The following is a 26,630-nucleotide window of genomic DNA, read 5'->3' as shown; positions in this document are numbered from 1 at the left end:
TTACTGCTAATAAATCAAATTCAAAACCGATTTTCTAACTATACACGTGAGAATTTGTGGCATTGTTCGTAACATACGAATTGTGTCAAAGCAGCATTGTTATACATGATAACCTGGCAGATCGTACCCGGGAAAAAATAACACACCTAGTACAGCAGACAATCCCGGGTCTATCACGCCATTTAGTACTGATCTCCAATCAGTTTCTGTGTTATTCTTCCGATTCCTCACACCTGAAACCAAATTTGGGGCTGATTAGGGATCAGAAAGTGAATGCTAGCAATTGCCGGTAGTGTAACCGCCAAATAGACACGACTTAAGTAACGCGGAACCTCTGTGCGCAGTCAGTATTTGCTTCACGGACATAAAAACGATTGCAACAAACGAAGATAAGATGTATTTCTTTTTGTACTCTAGTTGTATTGGAGAAAATGCTCAGATTAGTCACTCATAGTGGACGTGTTGTTAGTTTTTGGAGATTTTGGTGAGTTTTGGACTCTTTGTTGCTGCTATGGGAGTTCACGGACTGTGGAGGCTTCTGGAGAGCACAGGGAAGCCCATCAACCCTGAGACACTGGAGGGGAAGATCCTTGCTGTTGGTATCCTGATCTGTTTATCTTTCTGTTTGTTTTACATGGTTCGAAGATAGTCCTGCCACTTCTACTTTATTTGTGTATAGTATATTATTGTATTAACCTTAACCAGACACTCTCAGACATCAGTATATGGCTGAACCAGGCAGTGAAGGGGGTGAGGGACCGTGAAGGCAACAGTGTCCAGAATGCACATCTTCTCACTCTCTTCCACCGCATCTGTAAGCTGCTCTTCTTCCGCATCAGGCCGGTGTTTGTGTTTGATGGGGACGCCCCGTTGCTGAAGAAGCAGACCCTGGTAAGCCCCAATGGTTTCAGAAGAACCACACGATCCTTGTTTTAATAATAATAATATTAATACATTTTATTTGTAATGCACTTTTTACTTCTCCAAAATCTCAAAGTGTTACATTAAAGATAGAAAAGGATAAAAACAAAACAAACAGGTAAAGTAAACATTTCAGGGACATGTTTATTTAAAAGCTTTGTTTAAAAGAAAGGCCTTTAAGCCATTTTTAAAGGCATCAAAGGTCTGTTGAACTCTTGGGAGTCAGGGAGGGAGTTCCAGATGTGAGGGGTGGCTGAGTTGAAGACTCTGTCTCCCCTGGTCTGCAGCTTGGTTCTGGGCAGGCGGAGGAGATGACAATTATTAATGCGGAGGTTTCTTTTGGATGATTGGTGGCAGAGGAGTTCTTTGAGATAGTTTGGGGCATCGCCATGAATGCACTGATGGGTGAGGAGAGCAATTTTGTACTGGATTCTGAAGGAGAGGGGCAGTCAGTGGAGTGAACGGAGGATCGTAGCGGCGCTGTTTTGAATGTATTGGAGCTTTTGCAAGCTCTTGCTAGGGAGACGGGTGTTGCAGTAGTCTAGCCTGGAGGAGACAAAGGCATGGATGAGTTTCTGTGCATCAGAAAAGGTGAGGATGGGATGTAGATTAGCAATATTTTTGAGGTGGAGAAACAAAGATTTGCACAAATGTTTGATGTGGCTGTTGCATGTCAGGTGAGAGTCCAGTCTCACATCGAGGTTGGGAACTGCCGATGAGAGGGAAATGTCTTGTCCTGGAAACGGTGATGGTGGTTATGGAGGAGGATTGGACCTGATGAGGGGTGCCGACAAGAATGGCTTCAATTTTCTAACCAAAATGAACAGAATCAGGATTTTGCCACCACAAGGGTACGATTCCTATCACTGCTTTCATTCAACATTGCTTCTCCTGCAGGCTCTGAGGAGGCAGAGGAAGGAGGAGTTGACCCATGAGTCCAAACAGAGCAATGAGAAGCTTCTCAAGACATTCCTGAAGAGACAAGCTATCAAAGCTGCACTTGGAGATCACAGGTAAAGGGATGGGTGAAGTGTAGCGGTGTAGGGAAGGCAGATGAAAAGCAGCACGTCCTCAGGAAGCGCTTGATATCCCAACACTAGGTGCAAAACAAATTCTGCTAGAGCTTCCGCCTATGTTTCTGCTCTGTCCTGCACCGTATTCTCAGATGTGTGTCTGAAGTATTTCTTTCCTGCCACAGTAAGGATCCTCTACCCAGCCTCTCGAGTGTGAGGAGAGATGAGGTGGACGACATGTATGTTCTGCCAGCCCTGCCTCCTGCAGAGGAGAAGGATAAAAGCAGGTCAGCAGTCTGGGAAAGGTTACTTTCTATCACTTTCTATCATAGATAAAGTGGCAATTAATTCAGTCATAACATCAGAGTTTTCCAGTGACCCTTTGCTAACAGGGAGGAGGCTGGAAAGCTTCTCGCCGCCACATGTGTTTGATTGTAGAGTCAGAGGCTCTAGAAAAACAAATGGCTTTCTTTTTAGAATGTGAAATAATTATAAACTGAGCTCACAAATAATTGAACACTAGTTTTCTTGAATTAATCACAAATCAATGGCACTTTTTTCATTTATTTATTGTCTACTTATTTCACCTCTAATGATAGCATTGTAATATTTTCAATGTTTTCTCCTTGCAGTTCAGAAGAGGAGGAACGAAGTGAAGAGGAGGAGACAGAAGACAGTTATTATATGTATCAGGTAAAATTATCACATGCTCAAATGCATCCAAACATCTACCCTCACAATCACACAATAGTTTATTGTGACTGATGATGCATCAATATAATTTTGGGAGTAAGATATTCTGAAGGATTGCTGTGTGGATCCAGCTGTGTTTGTGGCTGTAATGGTCTTAAATCAACAAAATCAACAAGGAAGTTGTTTGGTCTTGTTTTCTTTCAACTTATTTTGTCTTTAAACTATAGTATATGCTGTGTTCAAAATAAATAATCATATGACACCAATGTTTCTATGCTGGTTGGCTTCATCAGTCAGTCTTTCCTGAAATGTCCTCTTTGATAACTGACATTTGAAGCCAGATTGTTGATTGTGTTTCAGGGAGAACTGCTTGGAGAAACCAACTCTGTGGACATCAACTCAGAGGAGTTTGCAAGTCTTCCTCCTGAAATGAAACATGAGATCCTCAAAGACATGAAAGAGTTCTCCAAAAGACGTCGGACCTTAATTCACAAACCTCCAGAGGTACAGCTCACCCTCGTTCGTGCTCCCCCGTCTCCTCCTCACAGCGCTGAACTCTGTTTGCTCCTTTGTAGCACTCGGGAGATTTTTCCCAGTACCAGTTAGCCGGCCTGCTGCAGAGGAACAAGCTGAACCAGCGTCTGGAGGGCGTAGAGAAGGAGATGAGTCAGCGGAGTGCCGGCAGCGCTCCACAGCTTTACCAAGAGGACGGAGATCAGCAGAGTCACAGCGTAGAGTCACAGCGACTGGTTTCAGAGGACCACTCGCATTATATTCTTATTAAAGGTGAGGCAGCTGTGATGTCATATTTATGCTGTTATGGTGCTCAGATGTTTTGTGAATGATTTATTGGGTCAATATATAATTGTGGGACTTTTTATAACATAGTTGACAGGTATCATAGTTGATATTTTTGCTGTTCTCAGACCTAAAATCAACATGGCCGCCTTTAACCAAACACCATTTTTACACAAAGCTTCTTCTAAATACTATATATACAATTGAGTAAAATTGAAAGTTATTTATAAAGATATTGTAGTAAACCTGTTGACATGCCATAAATCCACACTTGACTCACACACTACTTTATATTAAATAACTCAGAAAGTCTTGAGTCTGGCCAGTCTGTTCTTCAGGAGGAAATGACATCATGTGGAGCAGGTCATGTGATCTGGAATTAACACACTTCCTTGAGAAGTGTTTTTTAATTGGGAACTTAGTTGAAAGTGATTTCTCGGACACAGATACCATTTGTTTTTTCCTTATGAAATTTGATATATTGCCAGAAAAGCAGTATCTGTCATGATCATCTCAACTTAGTAAAAAGAGCACAATCAAATCAATATTTGAATAAGATCACTTTATTATTGTTTAGCTATTTAGAAGGTGGTTGTTATTAAATTTGGATGGTTATTTAGTTGACATTTTAGTGATATTTTTTTATTACCAGGTGATTGTTTCCATGATAAATAATTATGGAATTTGTAAAGACATGATCATAATGAACACAAAAAACATTACTGTTTTACTTTTAATTAAAATGTATGCAAGATGTATCCCATGAACTTCAGAAGTCCCTCAATTATATATTAACCCTCTTATACAATTTGGGTTTAACTGCATTTAGTGCCTTATTAAAAATCTACATAAAACAATGGTTGCCCTTGAAGTTAGGACATGAATATATAATGTTTTGTTGTGTTTTAGACAGTAATTGTTGCAAAATTTTAACAATTTGGTCCTTTAACAGGTTTTTTTTTTTTAGTCAAACAGACTGGATCCTTGAGTCTGAAATGTTAAAATACAAGCTTGTGTATGTTTGCATTTCTAAAACACCACTCTACCTTGTCTACATAGGCTCCAACAAGAATGACAGTGCCCCCGAGAGCCAACCTGCAGTTTCACCCTGGTCTGGGAGCTCCCTGTCAGGCTGCAGAATTCGGGCGGCAGACAAACCCAAGCCTCTGTGGCGTCCCATCTGTGAGGAAGACGAGGAAGTGCAGACTACCTCTTCAGAAGACTCCAAACCATCGGTATCAAAGCCGTCTGTGGAAGCCACATCGCCGCCCTCGCCTCGGACACTCAAGGCCATCCAGGCTGCTATGAACGACAGCTCAGATGAGGAGAAGGTGGACCGGCGTAAGGAGGATGGTAGCGTATCTCCTCGTACACTGCTGGCAATCCAACAGGCTCTGAATGACGAAGAAGATGGAGCAGCTGAATGCATGACCCGAATAAGTAGCTCACCCATAAAAGTAAAGGCAGATGTTCATCATCCTGTTCCACAAGTGTTCATCAGCAGCTCAGAGGAAGAGACAGAACCTTCACCTAAAGGAACATCAGATTTTAAGAGGAACCCAGCAGGTCAAAGCTCAGATGTCAAGGACAGTTTGTTAGTTAGCAGCTCTGAGGATGAGATGGAGGAAGTGATTGGAGAGAGAAACAGAGCACTTCGCTTGGCGGCGCTGCAACAACCTCCCAGGACAGAGATGGAGTCAGAAGAAGAGACAAAGACAGGACACCCGATGGAGAATTTATGGACAAAAAATAGGGGACAAACTGAGAAAAAAGAGAAGCTTAATATAAGAGAATCAGACCACAATCCACACAATGCTGCTGCATCCAGTCCAGATACATTATCCATTAATCTCTCTCCTCAGCTATGTGGAAAACCTGCCAGTGCAATAACCGACATTCATCCTGTGACCTTAAAGCAGAGCAATGACAAGTTAAATGAAGCTCCAGAGGAAACAAATGGAGATAATGTGAAGTCAGAGAGCAGTGAGGAGAGCGAATCAGAAGGTACGGTAGCTGTCAGTTTTACATTACAGTGCATTAATTATCTCTTGAACCATTGGATGTTTAAAATGAGCTGTTTGTGTGTTTTCAGAGAGCTTCATTGAGGTGTCAGAGGAAGAATTTAAAAAGGAGGATACAGACGATTCAGTGGTAATAACTGGAGAGAAAGAAGCTACAGATGAAGTCCACAAAGATGGGATAAAGAAGGAAGAAGAGTCGGAGGAAAGTTTGACAGAGACTCCCGGCCAACCTGCTGCTGTTCTGAATTTAGAGGAAGACAAAAAGACACAGAATGAAGGGCTGACGGAGGAGACAGAGACAGAATCCAGACCAACAGAGGAAACTCCAGCGATCAACGAATGGGAGCACATTGATGTGGTTCGTATCTCTGTCAGACCTGTAGGGCTGAAACTGTTAATTGATTAATCTGCAGTATATTAATATTGGCCTCCTGATTTGCTGACTAGTTGTAGTTAAATGTCACTTGATGTAAGCAGAAGCTACCCTACAAAAACAAATCAAGAATCCACTCTTATGTGTGATTCACTGTTTACATAATGTTCAGGGAACAAGACAGACCAGAATCATAGACGTCTTTGAATGACATTTCTGGGTGAGCCAGGTGTGCTTCCAACAACTGCTATATTATATTTTTTTTGTTTTATGTTATTCTTGATTAAAAAAAAAAACTGTTTAGAATTTACACACACACACCTAGAAAGTTTACCTTTTAATAAAAAAAAAAAAAAAAAAAAAAAAAGCTAAACATTTGTAGCTTGCTTTTTTTTCCACTAAATAATGTGAAGATGCTTTGAGCAAATGTTAGAGTGATCCCACCTCAGGCCCACTGGATTGCAGATGTCTTCTGCCAAACACATTTGCAAACACAAGATTATAAAAAGAAAACCCTTTTGTTGAAATTGATGTTTTTGAAGGAGAATATTCTTAAACTTAAACGTATTTTGTGATTTAGGTTGAAGTAGTGAATGACATTAGGTGGCTGAATTTGTTAGGCATCTCATTTTAAATAGAATAAAAACTGCGTTGATTGGCTGTTTTCAAGTTCTGAAGCATGTCATGAATTTTGTAGTAACCACACAAGTCATGGGAAAATGCCAATTTGTGTATTAGCTGGTCAGCTGCAATCTAGACAAATGAGGCTGATGCAGTGACTTTTTTTAAAAAAAAAAGTTTGTTGTTGTATTTGTTGTGCTTTAGGATGAGCTGGAGGCTCTAGAGAGCTCTCTTCAGGTGGAACAGAGCAACCTGAGGGAGCAGAAACAGCAGCAGGAGAGGATGGCGAACACAGTCACTGGGCAGATGTACTTGGAAAGTCAGGTATTTATTTATCTTTTTATTTTAGCTATCCTTGCTCCTATGTTGGTGAATGGTGGAACACTGAGCACTGTTTGTATTGTTTGTTTGTCACTCAAGCAAGTTACCTCCCTGTCAGGTTCAATGTCTGTTTTGTAATAGAATGCCGAATGCAACCTTTCTTCTGCAAAACAAATCTACCCACGGGTATTAATAAAGTAACCTTACCTTATCTTACCTTAGGTAAACCAAGCACAACACTATAAAATCACATCAACACATGCAGACACATAAATCACAGAGGCTGTGGTTGACTTTTAAGCTTGTATCACAAACAACAAACTAAGATGACGATGCAAACATAGCCTCTGTCACAGAACTGAGATCTGATAACCCAGAACAGGTGCAAGACCGCCTGGGGGATCCGTTTCCCCGAGGTGACTTTGCCAGACATTCCCAGAACCATTTCGTGCGCTCAGTCTTACTTCACAGTCTTTCCTGAGAGTCTGTAAGGTTGTGTTTGTCAGTTCAGTCACACTCTTAGAAGTCACAGGCAGTCAGGATTTTCTGCTTCATAAAATCACCGCTGATATAAAACCCTGAAAGTGGCTGATGTTTGTTAATCCCATCAGCTGTTTGATAATGATCTGCTAAGAGCAAAGGAATCTCTCAGATGGCTGCAGAAACATATACATAATCCCCAGAGCCTGTTTAGATAAAAGGGGTGTAATTGTGTGATGACAGTTAAAAACGTATTTAAAATCCTGGCAAATGGTGTCAATATCAACAAGAAATCAGTTTTTAAAAAATGTAAAAGAACACGAAATGCAGTGTAACCTTGCTGGATCTTTAGCTTTGATACTTTGTGTGTTGTACATCGTTTTCTTTTACTTTGTGAGTAATAAAGTGTTTTAAAACCAGGAGCTACTGCGACTGTTTGGCGTGCCGTTCCTGGTGGCTCCGACGGAGGCCGAGGCTCAATGTGCAGCGCTGGATCGCGCCGACCAGACAAACGGGACCATCACAGATGACTCGGACGTCTGGCTGTTCGGAGGACGACACGTTTACAAGAACTTCTTCAGCCAGAACAAATACGTGGAACACTACCAGTACAGTGACCTGCAGAACCAGCTGGGTCAGTACCTGCTGTCATTAGTTTTATCTTGTCTAAAGTTAGGCCACATTTAGAATGTCTTGATTCTGGTCTCTGTTTTATATGAATTTCTAAAAGCTTCTCAATGAAGTTAATCCATACTTTCCATGGATTACAGTTTCTCTCTTTTGGTGGCAAATACATCTAGAAAAATACACACCAATTTTCTTTTTAGATTAGATTAGATTAGATTAGATTAGATTAGATTAGATTAGATTAGATTAGATTAGATTAGATTAGATTAGATTAGATTAGATTAGAAAGTCTTTATTGTCCCAATTTGGGCAAACTGATTTGCAACAGCAGTCAGTGCAATGCTATAAAACACATAGAAACCTAGATATAAATAATAAATGTCATCAGGTGAGTTATCATGATCATATATGCAGCCTACAGTGCAAGGACACAAGCCTAAAGCTTATGTAGAAACGCTGCAGCTGAGGGAACAAATGATCTGAGGTATCTGTTTGATTTGGCCCTCTTAGGGAAGGTATACCTCTTTCCAGATGGCAAAAGTCGAAACTCAGCATACAGAGGGTGATGTGGGTCGGCTAAGATGACCTTTGCCTGCATGCTAGTGCCAGCGATTTTTTTGGCAAAATTTGACTATGCTCCCTAGCCGATTTTTATTAGTGATGCGAAGGTTCCTGTATCAGCAAATCACAGCAAAAGTTAGGATTGACTCATTAAAAGGATGAATAAACATTTTTCAAAAGCGAACTGTCAACATTAAAATCCCTCCACTTCCTTAAAAAGAACAGTCTCTGGTTGGCTTTTTTGCAGATATAGTCCGTGTTGGCCTCAAAAGTCAGTTTGTCGTCCAAGATGGTGCCCCTTTTTTTTTTTTTTTTAACTATTTTACTTTTAGGCATTCCAGTTGAATCAGATCTATTAAAACTACTCAGCCTCCTGTTGAAAGCAGAAACACATTAAACTCCAGCAGAAATATGTCTTCTGATGGCCTCTGCAGTTTGACGTATATGGGTCTATATATATATATATATATATATATATATATATATATATATATATATATATATTTATATATAATGTATATATGTATGTATGTATATATATATATATATATATATATATATATATATATACATACATACATACATACATATATATGTATGTATATTTATATATATTTATATATATACACACATATACACACACACATATACACACACACACACACACACACACACACACACACACACACACACACACACACACACACACACACACACACACACACACACACACACACACATATATATGTCCAAGGTGTTTATAGGCTATATATTTATATACTTCTCATTCGCATGGTTACAGCTGCAGGTGGTGTTATTTTGCTGTTTTGTTGCCCACAGGAACAGGAGAGCAAAGTGTTGAAATAGTGCTAGGATAACACATCACAGCAGGAATCTTATAAACTAATATCACACATATCAGAGACAGGTGTCAGAGCTGGTGGGGCCTGGCAGGCTGTCAGCAAAATCTGTTTCTCTCCTCCTCCTCATTTGTCAATTTCACCTTCTGACAACCTGTAATCTCACTTCGTGTGCTCTCCCCTCTCTCTGTCAGGCCTGGACAGGACTAAAATGATAAACCTGGCCTACCTGCTCGGAAGCGACTACACGGAGGGCGTTCCGGGGGTCGGATATGTGACCGGCATGGAGATACTGAATGAGTTTCCAGGGCCGGGTTTAGAGCCGCTAACACAGTTCAGGTGTGACGGTTTGTTTTGTGTTTTAGTTTAATTCTAAACAAATGGATATGGTAAAGTTAGCAGATTTTTAAAAGGACTATTAAAGGTTGTTGATATTGTGTATTTAGTCTCACCCATAAATATTATTCAGGTCAATATTGCGGGACTATTTGTAACATAGTTGACAGATACCATAGTTGACATTTTTACTGTTTTTAGGCCTAAAATCAACATGGCCGTCTATAACCAAACACCACATGGCATTTTTAGAGAAAGATTCTTCTATTATATATACAGTTGAGTAATATTGAAATCAAAAGTTATTTATAAAGATATTGTAGTAAACCTGTTGACATGCCATAAATCCACACTACTTTATATTAAATAACTCAGAAAGCCTTGGAGTCTGGCCATTTTTTTCTTCAGGAGGAAATGACATCATGTGGAGCAGGTCATGTGATCTGGAATTAACACACTTCCTTAAGAGGTGTTTTTGTAATGGGTAACTTAGTTGAAAGTGATTTCTCAGACACAGATAGAATTAGTTATTTTCCATATAAAATCTGACATATTGCCAAATTATCTCAACTTAGTAAAAAGAACACAATCAAAACTATTTTTGAAGAAGCTCATTTTATTATTGTATAGCTAATTAGAAGGTGGTTGTTATTAAATTCGGACGGTTATTAAGTTGACATTTTAGTGATATCCAGTAATTTTCTATTAATAAGTGATTGTTTCAATCATAAATAATTCTGGAATTTGTAAAGACATGATCATAGTTTTTTTTTACTTTTAGGCAAGATAATTCCCATGGACTTAGAAAATCCCTCAGTTATAGATTGACTCATCCTGGCAAAAAATCTTGCTTAGCACAGTGTTATCCTAATCAGCTCTTTGATTTAGAAACATACAGTACATCCACTGTTTATACATTTACAATATGTGTTTTTGGACGTACAGTACCTACTAAAAAGTCTTGCACTTCTTTATGTTGATGATTTCTGAAGGCTTAATGGAGTCTGCCTGGTTTTTGTTTCTTCCCTTTAGTACCTGGTGGTCAGAGGCTCAGGAGAAAAAGCGTTTAGTCGCTGATCCTCGGGATACGAAGGTCAAGAAGAAACTGAGGGACCTAAAACTGCAGCCAGGTTTTCCCAACCCTGCGGTGGCTCAGGCTTACCTGCAACCTGCTGTCGACCAGTCGGACAGCTCCTTCAGCTGGGGACGCCCACAGCTCGACATGATCAAAGAATATCCTTGCACTGTGCGTCTGGGGTTGTCTGTGTCTTCATGAACGTATGAAGTTTCTTTAACCAGCATTTTACGTTCTGTCTGAGTCGCTTTGGCTGGAGCAGCCGGAAAACAGAGGAGACTCTTCAGCCTGTCATCAAGCAGCTCAACACCCAGCAGGTAACTGCGAGACTCTCCTAACCTCTAAAAACAGAGAAATTAAGATTTAATTAAAAATATACAGTGGTGGAAAAAAGTTTTTGGACACCCCATGCATTTGTGAAATACTGCATTAAGAATCACTCTTAGGTCTTCAAGTGCAATTTATTTTAGTACAGTCACAGCCAAAATACTAAACGAATCCTAGAAAAAGACGTTAAAAACGTGAAATTGATTGGATCCATAAAAATACTTAAGAAATTTTGAGTATTGGGTCATTTTGGTACCAGTGATCCACTAATGCTTTTTTTGTTGCCGTGCTTCATGTCTGTATAAAGCCAGCACATTTGAAAGTGCTTCAGAGACAAAAATGGTTAAAACAAAGAACCTAACGCAGGAAACACACCTGAAGACACAGATTCTCAGTCAGGAAGGGTACAGCTTCCGCCAGATAGCCAGGAAGTGCAGATGCAGTCCTTCAGCAGTTGGATCCGCTCTGCAGAAATACAGACAAACCAACAGCTTGGAAGACAAACCAAGATCTGGCAGAGATCTTCAGCAAGAAATCACTGTAGACATATCTGCCCTTTTTTCCTGCTATTAATAGTGTTGATTACTAGTTTACAACCACCACAGTGGCAATTACTACTGTAAGAACTTATAGTACGTGACTGCAACACTGTCATATGAATGACAGAACATTTGACACTTAGAACAATGATATCACTGTCATTTGCAATATTTTCCAAATAAATTGTTCAATATCAGTTTCAGTCTTGTGTAACCTTTCGTTTTTATGTGAAATATTTTGGGTACTTGTGCAGTATTTCAGTTTTGTGTACAACATGTGGATGTAATGTGCAATATGAGATTTTCCAGATGCAGTGTTTCAATTTAATGTGCAATGTTTTATTATCATGTGTGATATTACTTATTACCTCAGTAGCATTGCCAGCATTACTTTTTATTTCTTGTCCTTTTTGAGCTTATTTTATTTTCAATAGTGCATTATATTTATGGCTTTTCTACTAGGCATTACAGCTTTGTATTTCTGAGCAATATCTAGCCAAAGAACTTCATTCAGGATTAGATTTTTTATCTTATTATGTCTTCAGTCCTGTAAGCACACTAGAATCACCATCTCTTATTCTTAGTCGCACTTTCTTGTTTATCTCCAGTTTGACTGTGAATTTAAACGTCAGTAATGTATGAAATTAAATCACCTTGTAGTCTTGCATCACTTACACCTCATCTGTCTCTGTTTTGGTTTAGACTCAGCTCCGGATCGACTCGTTCTTCCGCATGGAGCAGCAGGAAAAGCAGGCGATCCGCAGCCAGCGACTCCGCCGAGCCGTCACCTGCATGAAAAGGAAGGAGAGAGAAGGAGGAGAGGAGGAAGAGGAGGACAGCGAGGAGGAAAAGCATTCCCCAGCCAAATCTAAGAAAGGGAAGCTGAAGAAAGGAGAAGGAGAGAAGGGAGAGGAGAGGGTAATGGCAGGAGGAGGGTTTCTAGGTTCAGAGGTAATTGTTGAATCTCCTAAGTCTCTCAAAGATGTCGTCAGCAGCAGCCAGGAGTCGATCTCAGGAAAGACTTTACCTCAATCTACTAAAACTCTACCTCAGAGGACCAGAAGCAGCAGCAGCAGCTCAGGTGAGGACAGCGATGGCGGTCAGAAAGTTGCTATGGTTACAGCCAGATCTGTGTTCGAGGGCAGCCGACGAGGGCGTGGAGCGAAATGCATGAGAGGAAGAGGAAACATGAGAGGAAGGGGAAGGGCGAAGAAGTTGTGAGGACTTTACATAAACATGAATTGTAATTTTTAGTGCAAAACACACTGTCAAATGTCTCTGAAAGTAGGTTTGATATTTATGGGCTTGACTGATGAATGTTGTAAACCACTGATGAAATTTCAAATATTTTTTGCTGTGTAGGGATATATGTGTAGCAAAATGGCATTATTTTTCAGAAAATCTTTGAAGTACATTTTCTCGTCTTGTCATTTGTTGAAGGTGCAAATCGTCAGCACCATACATCCCTTACATTTCTTTCTGGCTATGTTTTATTCATCTTTTAGGTCTGCCTTCACACATACCCACTCTGCTTTAAACACAAACATGTATTTAAACTTCTGCATATATTAAATCATCTTGGTATTTCTGCTTTCTATTTTAATTCAAATAATAGGTGTTTTTTTCCATCTGTCTAGCTCAATTTAAAACCCATCACTCCTCCTCTTCCTTCTCCCCTCAGCTGCTCGGCATGGCAGCTGCTGCTGTCAGTCAGCCTCACTGCTTTAGACGGGGCTTTAGAGATGCCCAGCGAGAGCTAAAAATGTGTTGGTGAAGTTGAGGTTCGGTGGGGGCATTGTTGGACAAGAAGTTGGGAAACACTCTATTTGTGTGTAACTTAAAACTACAGAAGGTTGCCGGTAACAGCTTGCCAGAGATCAGGATCCACAGTGACCCAGTTTCATAGGACTTCATTCTGGACCACAAACCGAGAACCGCAGTTGGCTGATATAGATCTCCTAGTTTGGGTTTTCTTGCTCTTGTTGTTGGACTCCTTCAGACGTGGAGACTCAACAGTCTGAGGGAATGGAGGACTCCAAAACCAAAGAAGGTGAGGACTTCAAATAATGCCTGGCAGAAAACTCAATCGCTTTACTGAGTGTATGCAGAATGGGAGCAGCAATAATAAGTAGCATGCATGCATACAAATTTACATCTGAAGCATCAGTTGAGTCAAATTTTAGACCTTGCAAGATGTGGCTGTTTTGATGTATTTTTATTCTGCATACATCTCAAACAAAGCTATGAATTGAGCTCCCTGACCTCATTCAACCTTTGCATTGTCACTCTGTGGGCTGCCCTGACCTTTTCTCCAAACCAGCATTACATAACTGAAGTTGTGGGTCAGCTGTCAGCGCTGAGTTACAAATGCAGCGGGATCAGAGAGGCATTATGAGCCTGATTTATAGCGCAGAGAATCAGATGTTACCTACAATGAGATGTGAGGCAAAAACTATATGATTACTCATCGGTTTAATTTAAGACTGTAGGACTTTAGTGCCACTTTTAGGTGATGCGCAGCGGACAAGATAAATGAAACAACTGCTAATTCTGAACAGCTGTTTTCCTGTGTAGAGGATTATGTATAGCAAAATGGCATTATTTTTCATAAAATCTTTGAAGTGGATTTTCTTGTCTTTTGTCATTTTTTAAACTGATTTGTTTGGAAATAATACATAAACGATACACATATTTTTAGAATAATTTTCATAAAAAGCATGATGGAGTGTTTTATAGGAATGCATCTAGATCAGGGGTCACCAACCTTTTTGAACCTGAGAGCAACTTCAAGGGTACTGAGTAGTACGAAGGGCACCTTGTTTGATACAAACTTCCTCAATAGCAAACTTGTGCCATCACCTTTAAACAATAATAATAATGAAAAGAATATGTAAAAAGACTGTCTGATCACATTTATGTTAATTACTCTCCTTACAATAATTATTAACAACGATTTCCACAACAATGACGGTAGGAAACACACACATGTTTATGGAAATCTGTTCCAATATTTAAAAGTCAGAGGTATCCCATCTCTGAAACTTTTGTAAATATCTTTCTTGGCAGTTTTGTATGAATCAGCATATTTGCAGCATTTAGTTCAAAATCACACCAGTTAGATTTCTGTGCAAATTGTCACTTCTAACATTTTTAGGAAATCATTAACTGTCATCAAATCATGCTTCATTTGTGCAAACCACTACCTTTGTAACATTTTTGAACAATTCATTAACTCTGTCCCATGTTTGTACAAATTATCAGTTATGTAAGAAAAAAAATCAACTCTTTCACATTTTGAAATGAATCCTATTACATTACTACTAATCACGATCATTTTTCACCAGCATTGCAACATTTTTAACAGATCATAACAACAAATCATTCCACGTTTTCAACAAATTACTTTTCACATTTTTGTGTAACGGCACAGTGATTTGAATGACATGTTACCTCTTTCTTTGTCTGTAAATGTGTGTTAGTGGGAAGCCTGGCATTGCAGAGCTTATCATGTCTTACCTTTACTTTGCAGCTCACAGTTCAGATAGTTCAGTTTCCCAGTGATGTCTGTTAAAAATGCAAGGGCAAGAATCCACTCAGTGTCCTCAAGCAGCAAGGTGTCTTCCCCTTTGGATTGCATCAACTCTCTGATTTCAGCCAACAGTGACAAAAAACGCTGCAAAACTGTTCCCATGCTGATCCATGGGGTTTCTGTGTGTAGTAACAGGTCATCATGTTCAGCTGACAGCTCCTCCAGCAGCACCTTCAATGTCCTGGTTGTTTGGCTTTGGAGCCATTTATGATCTTCACGACACGAGTCATCACATGATCAAATCCGGCCACTTTTGTACATACATATGTCCTGCTGGTGAATGCTGCAGTGGTAGTGTAGGAATGTTGGGAAGTCTGGATCACCTCTGCATCGTACAATGAAGCCTGCATGCCGACCCGTCATGGAGGAGCCCTGTCCGTCACTGAAACAAGCTTTTCTAATGGTACATTTTTATCCAGAAAATAAGAAACTTTTCGCGGCTTAGTAGACGTCAAAGCTGCCTTTAAGTCCCGGGCTTTTTCTGTCCGTAGTGCGCATCCAGTCTATGTGCGCTACCAGGTGGCTAGTTAGCATGGAAGCTTTGTAGCGGCTAAAGTAGCGTCTCTCCACATTGTGCTGCTTTGCCGACGCAATAGTCGCCCCGCAAATAGGACACATACATTTATCTTTCACTGTAGTGAAAAAGAACTCTTCCTCCTAGTCATCATGAAAATAGTGTTTTCTCTTTCACTTGTCTGTCATGTTTTGGGGGTAAAAACCACACCTAGCTTCCCGAAGCGTCTGCGTCCGGACGCTTCAGCAGAGTGACGTGTGGTTTGACATGCGCAGTGAACTTTGACTCGGACAAGGTCGAAGTTCATTTACACCGAAGACGTTTTTTTTTTTTTTTTTTTTTTTTTTTAAATATATAATAAATATTGTAATTTAAAATCTGCATTAATGTAAGTATTTTTGATTTAAAAAGAACAGCAACTATATTTTTTTATAAGGAATTTCATTATGACGAGTGTTATTTTTAGAACATGGTAGTGGGCAACTCACATGGTCTCTGCGTGCAACCAGGCGCCCGCGAGCACCGTGTTGGCTACCCCTGATCTAGATCTTCCGACTATTACTAACTATTTTGATAGTCAGTTAATTAGTTAGAGTATTTTTTAGGTAATAAAAGAAATAAACTAATAAATGTGAAAAATGTACATCTACACCTCTTCTATGTCATCTGTCAGCTGTGAGCAAATCATTTGTCTACTACATGTTATTCTCTCCATTTAACTTACTCTCTATGCAGCATCACACTAAATCTAAACTTGAAAAAAGCTTTCTTTTAACACAATGTCTGTCTGTCCTGTCGATCCAGGTGCTGCTGTGGATGCAGAGCTGGCCAAAGCCATAATGGCTCGGCGCTTCAGCCCATCTCTCATCGGCACGGAGGCCTGGGAGGGATACATCTTCTCTGATATGGAGATCCGCATCAAAGAGTCCACAGACCTCTATGGGGCTGTACTCTGGCCTTCAGTGAGCCCAAACACTATCTTTGACAAGTAACTGAAGTACATCTTCTTAATTTTGGACTCTGTCACTGAACAACAAACCTTTATTTCCCCAAACAGGCAATTGTGCTGTGTCATTTCTTAGAGACCAACCGAGACGAATACAACCTGACTGACAAAAATGTGATTGAACTGGGAGCTGGAACTGGACTCGTCACCATTGTATCCAGCCTGTTAGGTACTGAAACAAAACAGTCCAGTGACTAACTTTAGTTTCATCTCTTATTTGTTTTCTTTTTGCTGTTTTTACCTCATTTCCTGCTCTGTCTCCCACCAGGGGCTAAGGTGACATCCACTGACCTCCCAGATGTGTTGGGGAACCTGCAGTACAATGTGATGCGCAACACCAAGGACCGATGCAAGTACATCCCTCTGGTACGTTCTATTTTCCAATTTACAGGTTTGATAATAAATGGAATATATTCAGAAAACTGTGCAGCTACCACAAAAGAGTGATCATATAAAGCACCACTTCTAGATGTAATATACAGGGGATCCTCGACTTAAGTCAGAGATCCGTTCCTACAGTGTGGTGTAAGTCGATACTCCTGCGAACATGTAAACAAAGCCGTTACATGCATCACGTTATGATCAGTTCTTCAGAAAAGTTATGAATATCAATGACTTTCATGCATCTATGAATCATTTTACATGTTTTTACAACTTGACCGATGTTCATCAGTGTTTTGCCCTGTTATGACTGGTTTATTATATGTAATTTCACTTTCATAGAGATGCCATCAGAAGAGTCTGATTTATGCTTGGGAGCCATAATGAAGGACAAAAAAATAGTCACATCACTGGCTTTCGGTTAGGTACAGGATTGATTTTCAGATTCTTTTTTTTTTGTTTTCAAGTCTTTGAATGGACTGGCCCCAGAATATTTATCTGACCTTGTTAAGGTGCATCAACCCTCCAGAGCCCTGAGGTCAGCTGACCAGATGGTCCTGGATGTTCCTCGATCCTTCATGAAAACCAGAGGAAATAGAGCCTTTGCAGTTGTGACTCCCACGCTGTGGAACGTATTGCCCCTCTCTGTGTGGTTTGCAAATAGCCTCTCCATTTTCAAAATATGTCTTAAGACTCACTTGTTCATCCTGGCCTTTGGCTGAGCAGCGTCACATTTAATGGATCTATTATCTGTCTTATTTTACTGTCTTATTGTTTTGCTTTTATTGTTTTCGTGTTGTTGATGATTTATTTTACTGTAAAGCACTTTGGTTGGCCATAGGCCTTTTAAAGTGCTATATAAATAAATCTGACATTGACATTGACATTTACATTGAAAGTAGCACAGTCCAAGGTAGAGTACAACCGGTGAATGTAAAAAAAAATCCGTGCCACGCCGCGTATTCGACCGCTCTGCTTGCCAACTACTTCCATGTAACCAGTTGCAGTGCAACGACGCAATGCCGTAGGTCGATAACGTCGTAAACCAAGTACTCCCTGTATTGGTTTAATACTCATCTCTGTTTCCAGGTCACTGAGCTGGTCTGGGGTCAGGAGGTGCATCAGCGTTTCCCACGTGCCACTCATTGTTTCGACTACATACTGGCAGCTGACGTGGTGTACGCTCACCCTTACCTGCAAGAGCTGATGGACACCTTTGACCACCTGTGCCAGGAAAACACTCAGATCCTTTGGGCAATGCGTTTCCGCCTCGACCCAGAGAACAGCTTTGTGGATCGCTTCAGGCAGCGTTTCCACGTGGAGGAGCTGTATAACCTCCCCAGTCTGAGTATCAAACTGTACCGAGCCTGGAGGAAGGACAAGAGGACTAAAGAGCAAAGAGAGGCTGCTGCCTGAACCACTTAAAATACTGAGAACTCTGTATATTTGTTGTGTGTGAGTGTCTGTGACTGGTCAAATATGTAAAAGACTCAAGAATCACCACTGTAGAGTCATATTCAGTGATTTTTTTTCTAGCTGGATGTCATCCATCAACAACATGCTCACTTGATCTCTTGGCTCTCTTTGTTGTTTTTGGTTCAGTGGCTCACAGCACAATAATGTGGTTGAATGTGGCTCTGGATTTTTCCAGTTGTTTTCTGATGACAGAGTAGATTTTAAATAAGTCTGTTGCTGTGTGATAACATGATCAGGTTTTATTATAGCTAGAAGTGCCAGTTTCAACAAGGACTGAAGAAACATTTGTGTCAGTATCTCAGTGACTCTTGAATGGATCGACTATAAAGTTTACAGTCAGGCTGGTTCTCTTATGATGAATCCTCTGTGGACCATGATAACAGAGGTGCAGCCCTCAGGCCGGACTTTACAGTTTCTGTCCCATCAATGGTTAAGGTTTCAAATCTGCCACATTTTTACTTTTTCATTGATGTGAAAATTTTCGTTTCCTTGTATATATTTGAAGTCGCTATAATTGATATCTGTAATAATAACATTGCCACTGTCATAGATCTGCACATACAGAGAATTATTTTTTGAATTTGGAGCTTTCTCCATTGTGGTGAGTTTCAGCTGATCATTTAGTTCGTGCAACTTTGGTGCTGTTGTTCACCGTCTCATGGTATCATTTTCAGCCAAAAATTCCCTGTACACTACTTGGTCGTCACTTAATAACAGGAAAACACAGTAAGCTGGTGAACATAGTGGAGGATTTAGCAGATAAAGGGCCACATATTTATTTCAGGAGTTGGTGGAAACCAAAAACAAAGCAAAAGGGAGAGTAAATATTTGGTTTACATGGCTAATGTCAATGATATTGTTGCTGTTTAATGTGTAAATAAGTGGTTTATAATATTGGAGTGTCAGCTTCAACAGCTAAGATAAGTCAGTATTGTTTACCCTTTGTCACCAAGTGGCCAAACCAAGCAGTTATTGCAGATTTAACATAAAAGCTTCACAAGACCACTGCTTGAATATAGACTTTTCACTTATATCTGACTCACCAATATCAAAATGGGTTGCTTAAAGTTTTTAAATTATAGATAAATGTGTGTTTTGTTTTTTTTTTAAAAGATAATCCCATTTAATAGATGGGACAGTAACATATCATAAAAGCACAATATTATGGCTAAACTTTTTAAAATATATTTATTTGCATCAATATTTATCACTCTTGCAAGTTATGAAGAGCCCAAAAATGATGACGAGATAGTCAAAACCAAATTTATCAGAGCATAAAGGTAACAATCAAACTGCATATTTAATACTTTAAGGACATACAATTAGAAAATCAACAAATTCCATAAACACGTATCTTCTTTGCAACATAAGACTAAAGACTTTCTTAAAGAACATTTCACCAGCAAAACACTCCACGGAGGTCAAACTAAAGATCACATCCGTATTGGGCACTGAGGCCACACACAAAGCGTTCATGTTTTGGAAACTCACCACTTATTTTGATTATCTTGGAAGGAGCAAGTTAGAGTCACTTGCTATTAATGTGGCCTATTAATCTGATATCTAATATATGATTCAACATATTCAGGGTAATTTTGTGTCCTATCCTACCTCCTCTGTTTGCCTGCATGGAGGACGTGTTGTTTGGTTGCAGAATGAAGAGAACTGTAAAGAGCTGGATTAGAGAAGAACAAGAGAGGCTACCTAAGCTTGTGGCATTGAATGTCGCTGCCATTGTCAAGACAAACAAATACTCAACAGCTGAAAGTTGTTTGTGGCTTTGGAGTGGTGTCGGTTAACTTTGTCGCTGTTTCAACAGCTTCTTAATGACAAATAACCTTCCACTGAGAGACGCTGCTAATATGCTACCTGTCATCAGGCTTAAAAACTCCCATCTTTTATCCAAATAAGGCTGCTCCCTATCAGTAGCACAGCTGGTCTATGACCTAAACACTGCAAGTTCCCCATTAACGTGTCAAGACACCTCGAGGCCCTGGATGGGTTTCAAGGTTTGGGATGTGAGTGAATTTAGATTGACGATATGTGAAACTGTGGGGGTGATACTTCATGGTCAGAGGCTGCTGAAATGTAACTGAGGGGAGGTCTAATTGAGTTTTATGTTACTGGAGCTTCCTTCTTTTCTCCGGGGCTTGATACATGGGGGCTGCATGCCAGCGTGATCCTGTTACCTCCCATTTTTGGTGAAGTAATCGAGGTCATCGCAGGAAAAGGGAGCAAGTAAGCACAACATGGACACGTTCAAGACAGAGTGCGTCATTTGTAAATAGACTTTTGATGGGATCTCCTCTTAAGAAATGCAGAAGTGACACCAACTTAACCCTTTCATGCACAACAGGGGTCAAAAATGACCCATATTCAATGGAAAATGGGTATCTCATGACCCATGTTGTGCATCAAAGGGTTAATAACAAATAAAATCAAGGTAACAGTTCCTCTAAATCTATCATTTGAGCATTTCTAAGCATATAAACATTTAATAGAAGGTTTATGATGCATGATAATCCAAAACAGCGTATTCTGTGAAGTCAAATTTCATATTATTACAACTGCATTTTGCTATATTTCTCTTTATTCTCTATATGTACAGCAGTCTTCACATATAGGTGTCCATAGGATGAGCTACTGTTGTTGATCAGTACTTAAACTTATATCCTGAAATTGTTTATTAAATGCATAAATGCAGTTACTTACTATTAAATAGAGGATTTGTGGTCAAGTGCTAATCAGCCAGTTTCTCTTGTAGGCTTTAACTGTTTTGGTAATAACACTCACACCCAGCAGCTCTCTGCCAAGATGCTTTCAAGCCAAATGCAAATCATATACTGTCGTCCATTTTAATAGAGCTTATACCCCGATGTGCCCCTGCATAGTCACCAGACTATTTGTAGACTGCCAAGTAAAACTGATGCATTACCAGCATAACATGCAACATGTGGACTCATTTCAACCCACAATTATGTCCAAATCATTCAAAGTTCAAGATAATTGCAGTGAAATGAACTCAAAAACCAGTTCATACAAGTAGTATTTCATATCATATCTGGTATGAGGTTACAGACGGTGGCGATTTCTGCAAAGCAACCAGCACAGAAGTCCAGAAACAACAACTGGAAGCAAAGATGCATGACCGTTGATATCATGACATTCCCACCATTCCCTCTCTCTCCTTCTGGCTCCGTCTTCGACTCATCTTTGTTGTGCGTGTTAGGATCTACGTGCACTGCGTTCCCGTATCTTGCTTGTGTTTATTTCTCGGGGGCACGGCTCTAAAAATACCTCTGCCCTTGTGATGATGATGGGTGTGTTCTGCAGGATGCTGAGCCCCTATAACCTCGCAGTCAGAGGTCTCCAGATGAAGTCAGATCGCAGGTCTTTTACTGGAAAGTAACGCAGCTGCAGGTAGGTCAGAGGTCACATGCAGTGTGTCTGAACTTTGAAGTTTTCTACTATATCTGGAGGGAAGGGCTTGTGGACTGAACTTTGTACAATTTAATCATATTTTGGGCTTTGGCAACATGTCTGACTGCAATCTTTAAAACCTTTATTGTGTTTCTGTATGTTTATTGTGCTGCATTTATGGACAAATACAGCTGGAATTAAAACACAAGACATATGTATTATATAATATATATATAAGAAACAACGGTGTGGAGAGAAAAACATCATCATCAAAAAATATGTATAGAGCATCTTATATTGTACATAATCCTATATACTTCCTTTCTATATCTGCACTCTTGTTTTAATTATGATTCAATAAAGAATCGATACCTAAATTTTGACCTTTAATGCACTAAACACATTTTCTTTTTTTAATTTTTTTTTTCCTTATTCAATGTATTAATATCTGTCTGTCCAACAATATAGAGCATTTTGTATGGATACTTTGCACCCATGCCTTGTGGAGGAAACTTTAAAAAGGGGTGAAGAGGAGAAAGAGGAGGATGACTGGGATGAAGAAGATGAAGAAGATGAAGAGGAGGAAGAGGGTAGGATAAACTACTATGGTTCCATGTTTGACTCAGACCACAGACATCCGAGTGTCTGACTTTTATATGTTTCAGATGACACAGAAAAAGAGGAATCGGCTGCAGTGAAGCAGCAAACACCAGCCTGGGCTCCACGTTTCTTCTACAGATTAGGTAAAGAGGTGTACAACTATGTTGGTGAAGAGATCATCATCCAAGAGGGTCTCGACTCGTATGCAGGCATGATATGGCCAGCGGTGAGTAGCTGTTTCTCAGATTTGAAACCTTATGTCTATTTATTTTCCAGAATATTCCACACTGGGTCTGTGTGCACGATTACACTTGTTAGTCCTCTTTTACTTTGAAGGACTTCTCTGTTCACTTATGCAAACAAGAACTCTGATCTTAAAACTTGAAGCTATACAATGACTTATTCTTTTTCACAACATATAGCTTGTAACATATATTTTCTAGCACTTTCCTAATACTTTGACAAATCAGTAAGGTCCACCTTATTATGTTGTTTGAAGCTTTCAACCACACTTCATGTTCTTCATCACTCTGTTAGATGGAGTTGGCATGCCAGCTCAGTAGCTGTTATGACATAAAACAATCTAAGATTTGTATTTGTTTTTGCTTAATTTATCAGCCAACACAGCTGAGGAGTCTGAAAAGTGTAGTCAGCATTGAAATCATGCCATGAAAACTCAGCAAACTCCAATTAGCTGATGAAGGCTATGGGTTGAAAGCTCAGGAAAATGATAGTGTTTGCAACACTTCCATTTTATTTCCACATGCAGGACTGCACAAAAGTTTTAGGCTCTGACAGTAAAGTAAGGAAGCATTCAAAACCAATCTAATCTGGAGAGCTTCAGTAAAAGGGAACTGCACTTGTGCGTTTGGCTCTTGAAGACATTTCACTTTTCAACCAAGAGGCTTCCTTAGTTCTGACAACTGGGAAGTCCCAGTTGTATCTTGGATCCCCCAAAATCCCAGAGGTACCACATGCCTTGAGGTGTGAATTGCTCTGAAACTGCAGGTCAGGGATGAGTCATGATGTTAATGGTGCTGAAACTTTCTGGGGAGAGATCTCAAGATGGTATACATACCTGATAATTGGTGTTATAATTCCAGTTGAACATTCCTTCACTCCATTCTAGGACCATCTGTCCTCTCTGACCGCAATGTTGGCATTTTTCTCCAACAAGGTAGTGTCCTTTATCCTTCAGATGCAGGTAAACTGCTGAGTCTTGCCTGGAGGATGTCTATATGTAAGTCTGTGCTCTCCTCACTGCACTAGGCTGCATATACAATGCTGCTTTTGTCCTTAAGGTGAGCCACATTTGTCTCTGAATGCTGCTGGGTCTAAAGTGCACTAGTATGTTGTGTTTGGGGAAAATCCTTCCATATTTCTCAGACACAGCTGCGACACAGGGGATGACAATGTCTTTCCGCCTGTTGCTTGTTTTCTTCCCGTTTGATGTTGCGTTGTTTTTCAGGAAAAAGGCAGTAGTCACTGGTAGGGACATTCTTAGCTCGGCTCTAATAACCATCACTGTATGTTCCAGTGGTGGGTGGGCATCAGTTAGAACTGAAAAAGCCTCCTGGATGTGGATTATGGAATATTAAGAACAAAAAATAGAGGTCCATTTGCCTTTTGATGGAGCTCTTCGGTTTACAAATACCTGTATAACTCAGAATCCACACAGAAAACATTTCAGATACTTGGCAGGTACGTTTCTGAAGGCACCTTAGATCTCACAGAACTTGCCACACTTCTTCTGTGGATTTATTCAGTTTGAGTGTCGTCTGTTTCTTCTTGTAATCCCAGACTGACCTCATAATGGTGAGATCAGTGCTGTGTGGGGATCATATCATGTGCTGCAGGGCTGCTTGTTCTCCATATGGCTAAAGATAGTTCTTTATGACTCTGAATGTATGTCTGGGGTTGTTGCAAAATGAATTTAGGAAGCATCATCAGACATCTGACTAATAGACACTGAAATCATAGCTTTTACACAGTGCTGTATCTTTCCAAAAAAGAGTGTATATTGTTCTGTGGTGATATGATGTTTTGAATAAGAGTGATTTTACAGGGGTAAAGTTGCCACAATTCATAGTTGGGGACTCACTCTTACAGTGGACCAACTATTATGCATCACTGATGGCCAGACTTCGATTTTAAAGTTTCACTCGTGAAAATGGTCAAAGTAAGATAACATTATCCATGTCGAAGAGTGACGTTATCGAGTGTTTAAAATAAAATTAAACATGAACAATATGTTTTCATGTTTTTTATGAACAATAAAACATGAAATAAATACAACACATAGTAACAGACAAAAGGATATAGAATAATTCAATGAAATCTACTTGGGCCTCATTCTGTGTAAGAGGAGAGTCAATCATATGATTAACTGTGTTCTTATGAAATAAAATGGCATAAAAAATGCTGTTAATAAATAACACCAGGCTTTAGAAAAAAAGAGAAAGCGGCTGTAATCACATAAAATCATACATAACAGTGGCCTCAGTTTAAAATTGCATTGTATTATATCATAGTTTTATGGTCATACTACATATGTGTCTGCAATTACTTTGAATGTTTAATATAGGAAATCTTCTTTATGGATTTTTAAACTATTTTAGGTCCACAAATGTTTACTTTAAGAAGTGAGGATATATTTGGTAAATGAACATGACTACTTCTCTTCATTGAGCTATTTGCCTCTGAAGTACAACTAATACATTACAAAATGTCAGTGTCACAGCGTTTTGTATTTACATTGACTATACTTGTTCTCAGGCTTCGGCTCTCTGTCACTACCTCGACACTCACCGTCAACAGCCGAGTCTTGTGGACAAAACAGTCCTGGAGATTGGGGCAGGAACTGGGCTGGTCTCTGTCGTAGCATCACTCCTCGGTATGTAAGAGGGGACAGACCTGTTCTCATATACAAACCTGTGAGGTTCTAACGGTTTTCTCTCTGTCCTCAGGTGCCTGGGTCACAGCCACAGACCTTCCAGAATACCTGAGCAACCTGAAAGTGAACCTGTGCAGAAACACCAGGAGCCGCTGCAGACACACTCCCCAGGTGGCAGCTCTGTCCTGGGGCTACGACCTGGAGGACACCCACCCTTCGTCCGTCTACCGGTACGACTACGTGCTGGCTGCTGATGTGGTCTACCATCACGACTTCCTGGACGAGCTCCTGGCCACCATGAAGCATTTCTGCAAACCAGGAACGACTATTATCTGGGCCAACCTGGTCAGGTTTGCGACTGATCTGACTTTCACTGAGAACTTTAAAAAGGCCTTTCACACAAGTTTACTGGCTGAAGATGGAGAGATGAAGATCTTCATGGCAACATGCAGAAAGTAAGAGATAAGCAGTTTAAATCTGACAGTAGAGCAGCTGTACTCAATAAATATGCTGCCTGCATAACAGATGTTCTTTTTAGATTTTGTGGAGGATAGTATTTTGTAAATTGTGAGAGGAAAATCAGTTTGGATCTGCTCAGGCTTTAGTATTTAGGTGCGGGTTTTGAAGTTTCACCCAGTAGATGAACTACTGCAAAACATCCACATGCAGTAGTTCTTCTGCTACTTCCCTCTCTGACTGAAGAATCTTTAACCTTCATATGTAAACTACACAAGATCAATGCAGATTTTGTCAAAGAAGGCAGCACAAAACCAGTTTTAGTTTGGCTGTTGCCTGGGTTCAGACTGTATTTTAACATGACTTTAAACAAAGACGTTCAGTCAGGTGTGATGTGTCTTCAACCACCTGGCTACATCATTTACTGTTCACATAAATTAAATAGGACTACAATGATCAGTAATTCATTTTCATAGCAGGCTGTTTCTAATGAATATTTGGTCACTCCAGGTTCTCAAATGTGAAGATTTAAAGTTTTTCTTTGCTATATATGACAGTAAATAAAATACAGTTGGTAGGATGACACAAGCCATCTGAACAAGACACACTGAACTGTAGGAAAATATAATGTAGCCTGTAACCGTTAAGAAATGTATTTTGGCACGTTTTTTTCTACATTTTTATGTCTAACATCAGTATAAATAATAAAATTAAAGGAAAACCTTTGTC

The 26,630-nt window shown here is 39.8% G+C and overlaps 3 protein-coding genes and 1 long non-coding RNA gene across 4 annotated transcripts; 3 read left to right on the top strand and 1 right to left on the bottom strand.

Moving 5' to 3' along the window:
- The first annotated feature begins 232 nt into the window (after positions 1–232).
- On the top strand, positions 233–14,192 carry ercc5 (excision repair cross-complementation group 5). Its single transcript, XM_023277026.3, has 15 exons — positions 233–599; positions 716–891; positions 1,819–1,934; positions 2,120–2,221; positions 2,567–2,627; positions 2,988–3,131; positions 3,203–3,413; positions 4,485–5,429; positions 5,518–5,804; positions 6,645–6,764; positions 7,662–7,875; positions 9,484–9,628; positions 10,658–10,858; positions 10,933–11,017; positions 12,269–14,192. Exons 1-15 carry the CDS (start codon positions 512–514, stop codon positions 12,785–12,787), a joined length of 3,414 nt encoding a protein of 1,137 aa, XP_023132794.2. The 5' UTR covers positions 233–511; the 3' UTR covers positions 12,788–14,192.
- On the bottom strand, positions 10,815–12,345 carry LOC129348925 (uncharacterized). The gene is made up of 3 exons (XR_008601689.1): positions 12,220–12,345; positions 11,403–11,492; positions 10,815–11,041 (listed from the first exon to the last, which is right to left on the bottom strand). It is a non-coding gene; the product is annotated as an uncharacterized LOC129348925 (long non-coding RNA).
- mettl21e (methyltransferase like 21e) lies at positions 13,480–18,633 on the top strand. The gene is made up of 5 exons (XM_023277038.3): positions 13,480–13,616; positions 16,474–16,631; positions 16,727–16,844; positions 16,944–17,041; positions 18,146–18,633. Exons 1-5 carry the CDS (start codon positions 13,592–13,594, stop codon positions 18,470–18,472), a joined length of 726 nt encoding a protein of 241 aa, XP_023132806.2. The 5' UTR covers positions 13,480–13,591; the 3' UTR covers positions 18,473–18,633.
- A 638-nt stretch (positions 18,634–19,271) lies between these two features.
- On the top strand, positions 19,272–26,626 carry LOC111573073 (protein-lysine methyltransferase METTL21C). The gene is made up of 5 exons (XM_035951339.2): positions 19,272–21,952; positions 22,421–22,542; positions 22,618–22,778; positions 25,328–25,445; positions 25,519–26,626. Exons 2-5 carry the CDS (start codon positions 22,431–22,433, stop codon positions 25,902–25,904), a joined length of 777 nt encoding a protein of 258 aa, XP_035807232.1. The 5' UTR covers positions 19,272–21,952; positions 22,421–22,430; the 3' UTR covers positions 25,905–26,626.
- Positions 26,627–26,630: the final 4 nt, after the last annotated feature.

The sequence above is a fragment of the Amphiprion ocellaris genome, chromosome 1, assembly GCF_022539595.1.
Source record: "Amphiprion ocellaris isolate individual 3 ecotype Okinawa chromosome 1, ASM2253959v1, whole genome shotgun sequence".
NCBI lineage: Eukaryota > Metazoa > Chordata > Actinopteri > Pomacentridae > Amphiprion > Amphiprion ocellaris.
This window is presented reverse-complemented; position numbering and strand designations above follow the sequence as displayed.

Excerpts from the sequence above, each read along its gene's own strand:
- ercc5 (XM_023277026.3), top strand. The coding sequence starts at position 512 with ATGGGAGTTCACGGACTGTGGAGGCTTCTGGAGAGCACAGGGAAGCCC. Across the intron at positions 1,935-2,119 it reads GCTGCACTTGGAGATCACAG|TAAGGATCCTCTACCCAGCC; the intron begins GTAAAGGGATGG and ends TTCCTGCCACAG. Across the intron at positions 9,629-10,657 it reads GAGCCGCTAACACAGTTCAG|TACCTGGTGGTCAGAGGCTC; the intron begins GTGTGACGGTTT and ends TCTTCCCTTTAG.
- mettl21e (XM_023277038.3), top strand. The coding sequence starts at position 13,592 with ATGGAGGACTCCAAAACCAAAGAAG. Across the intron at positions 13,617-16,473 it reads GGACTCCAAAACCAAAGAAG|GTGCTGCTGTGGATGCAGAG; the intron begins GTGAGGACTTCA and ends CTGTCGATCCAG. Across the intron at positions 16,845-16,943 it reads CATTGTATCCAGCCTGTTAG|GGGCTAAGGTGACATCCACT; the intron begins GTACTGAAACAA and ends GTCTCCCACCAG.
- LOC111573073 (XM_035951339.2), top strand. The coding sequence starts at position 22,431 with ATGGATACTTTGCACCCATGCCTTGTGGAGGAAACTTTAAAAAGGGGT. Across the intron at positions 22,779-25,327 it reads CAGGCATGATATGGCCAGCG|GCTTCGGCTCTCTGTCACTA; the intron begins GTGAGTAGCTGT and ends ACTTGTTCTCAG. Across the intron at positions 25,446-25,518 it reads TGTCGTAGCATCACTCCTCG|GTGCCTGGGTCACAGCCACA; the intron begins GTATGTAAGAGG and ends CTCTGTCCTCAG.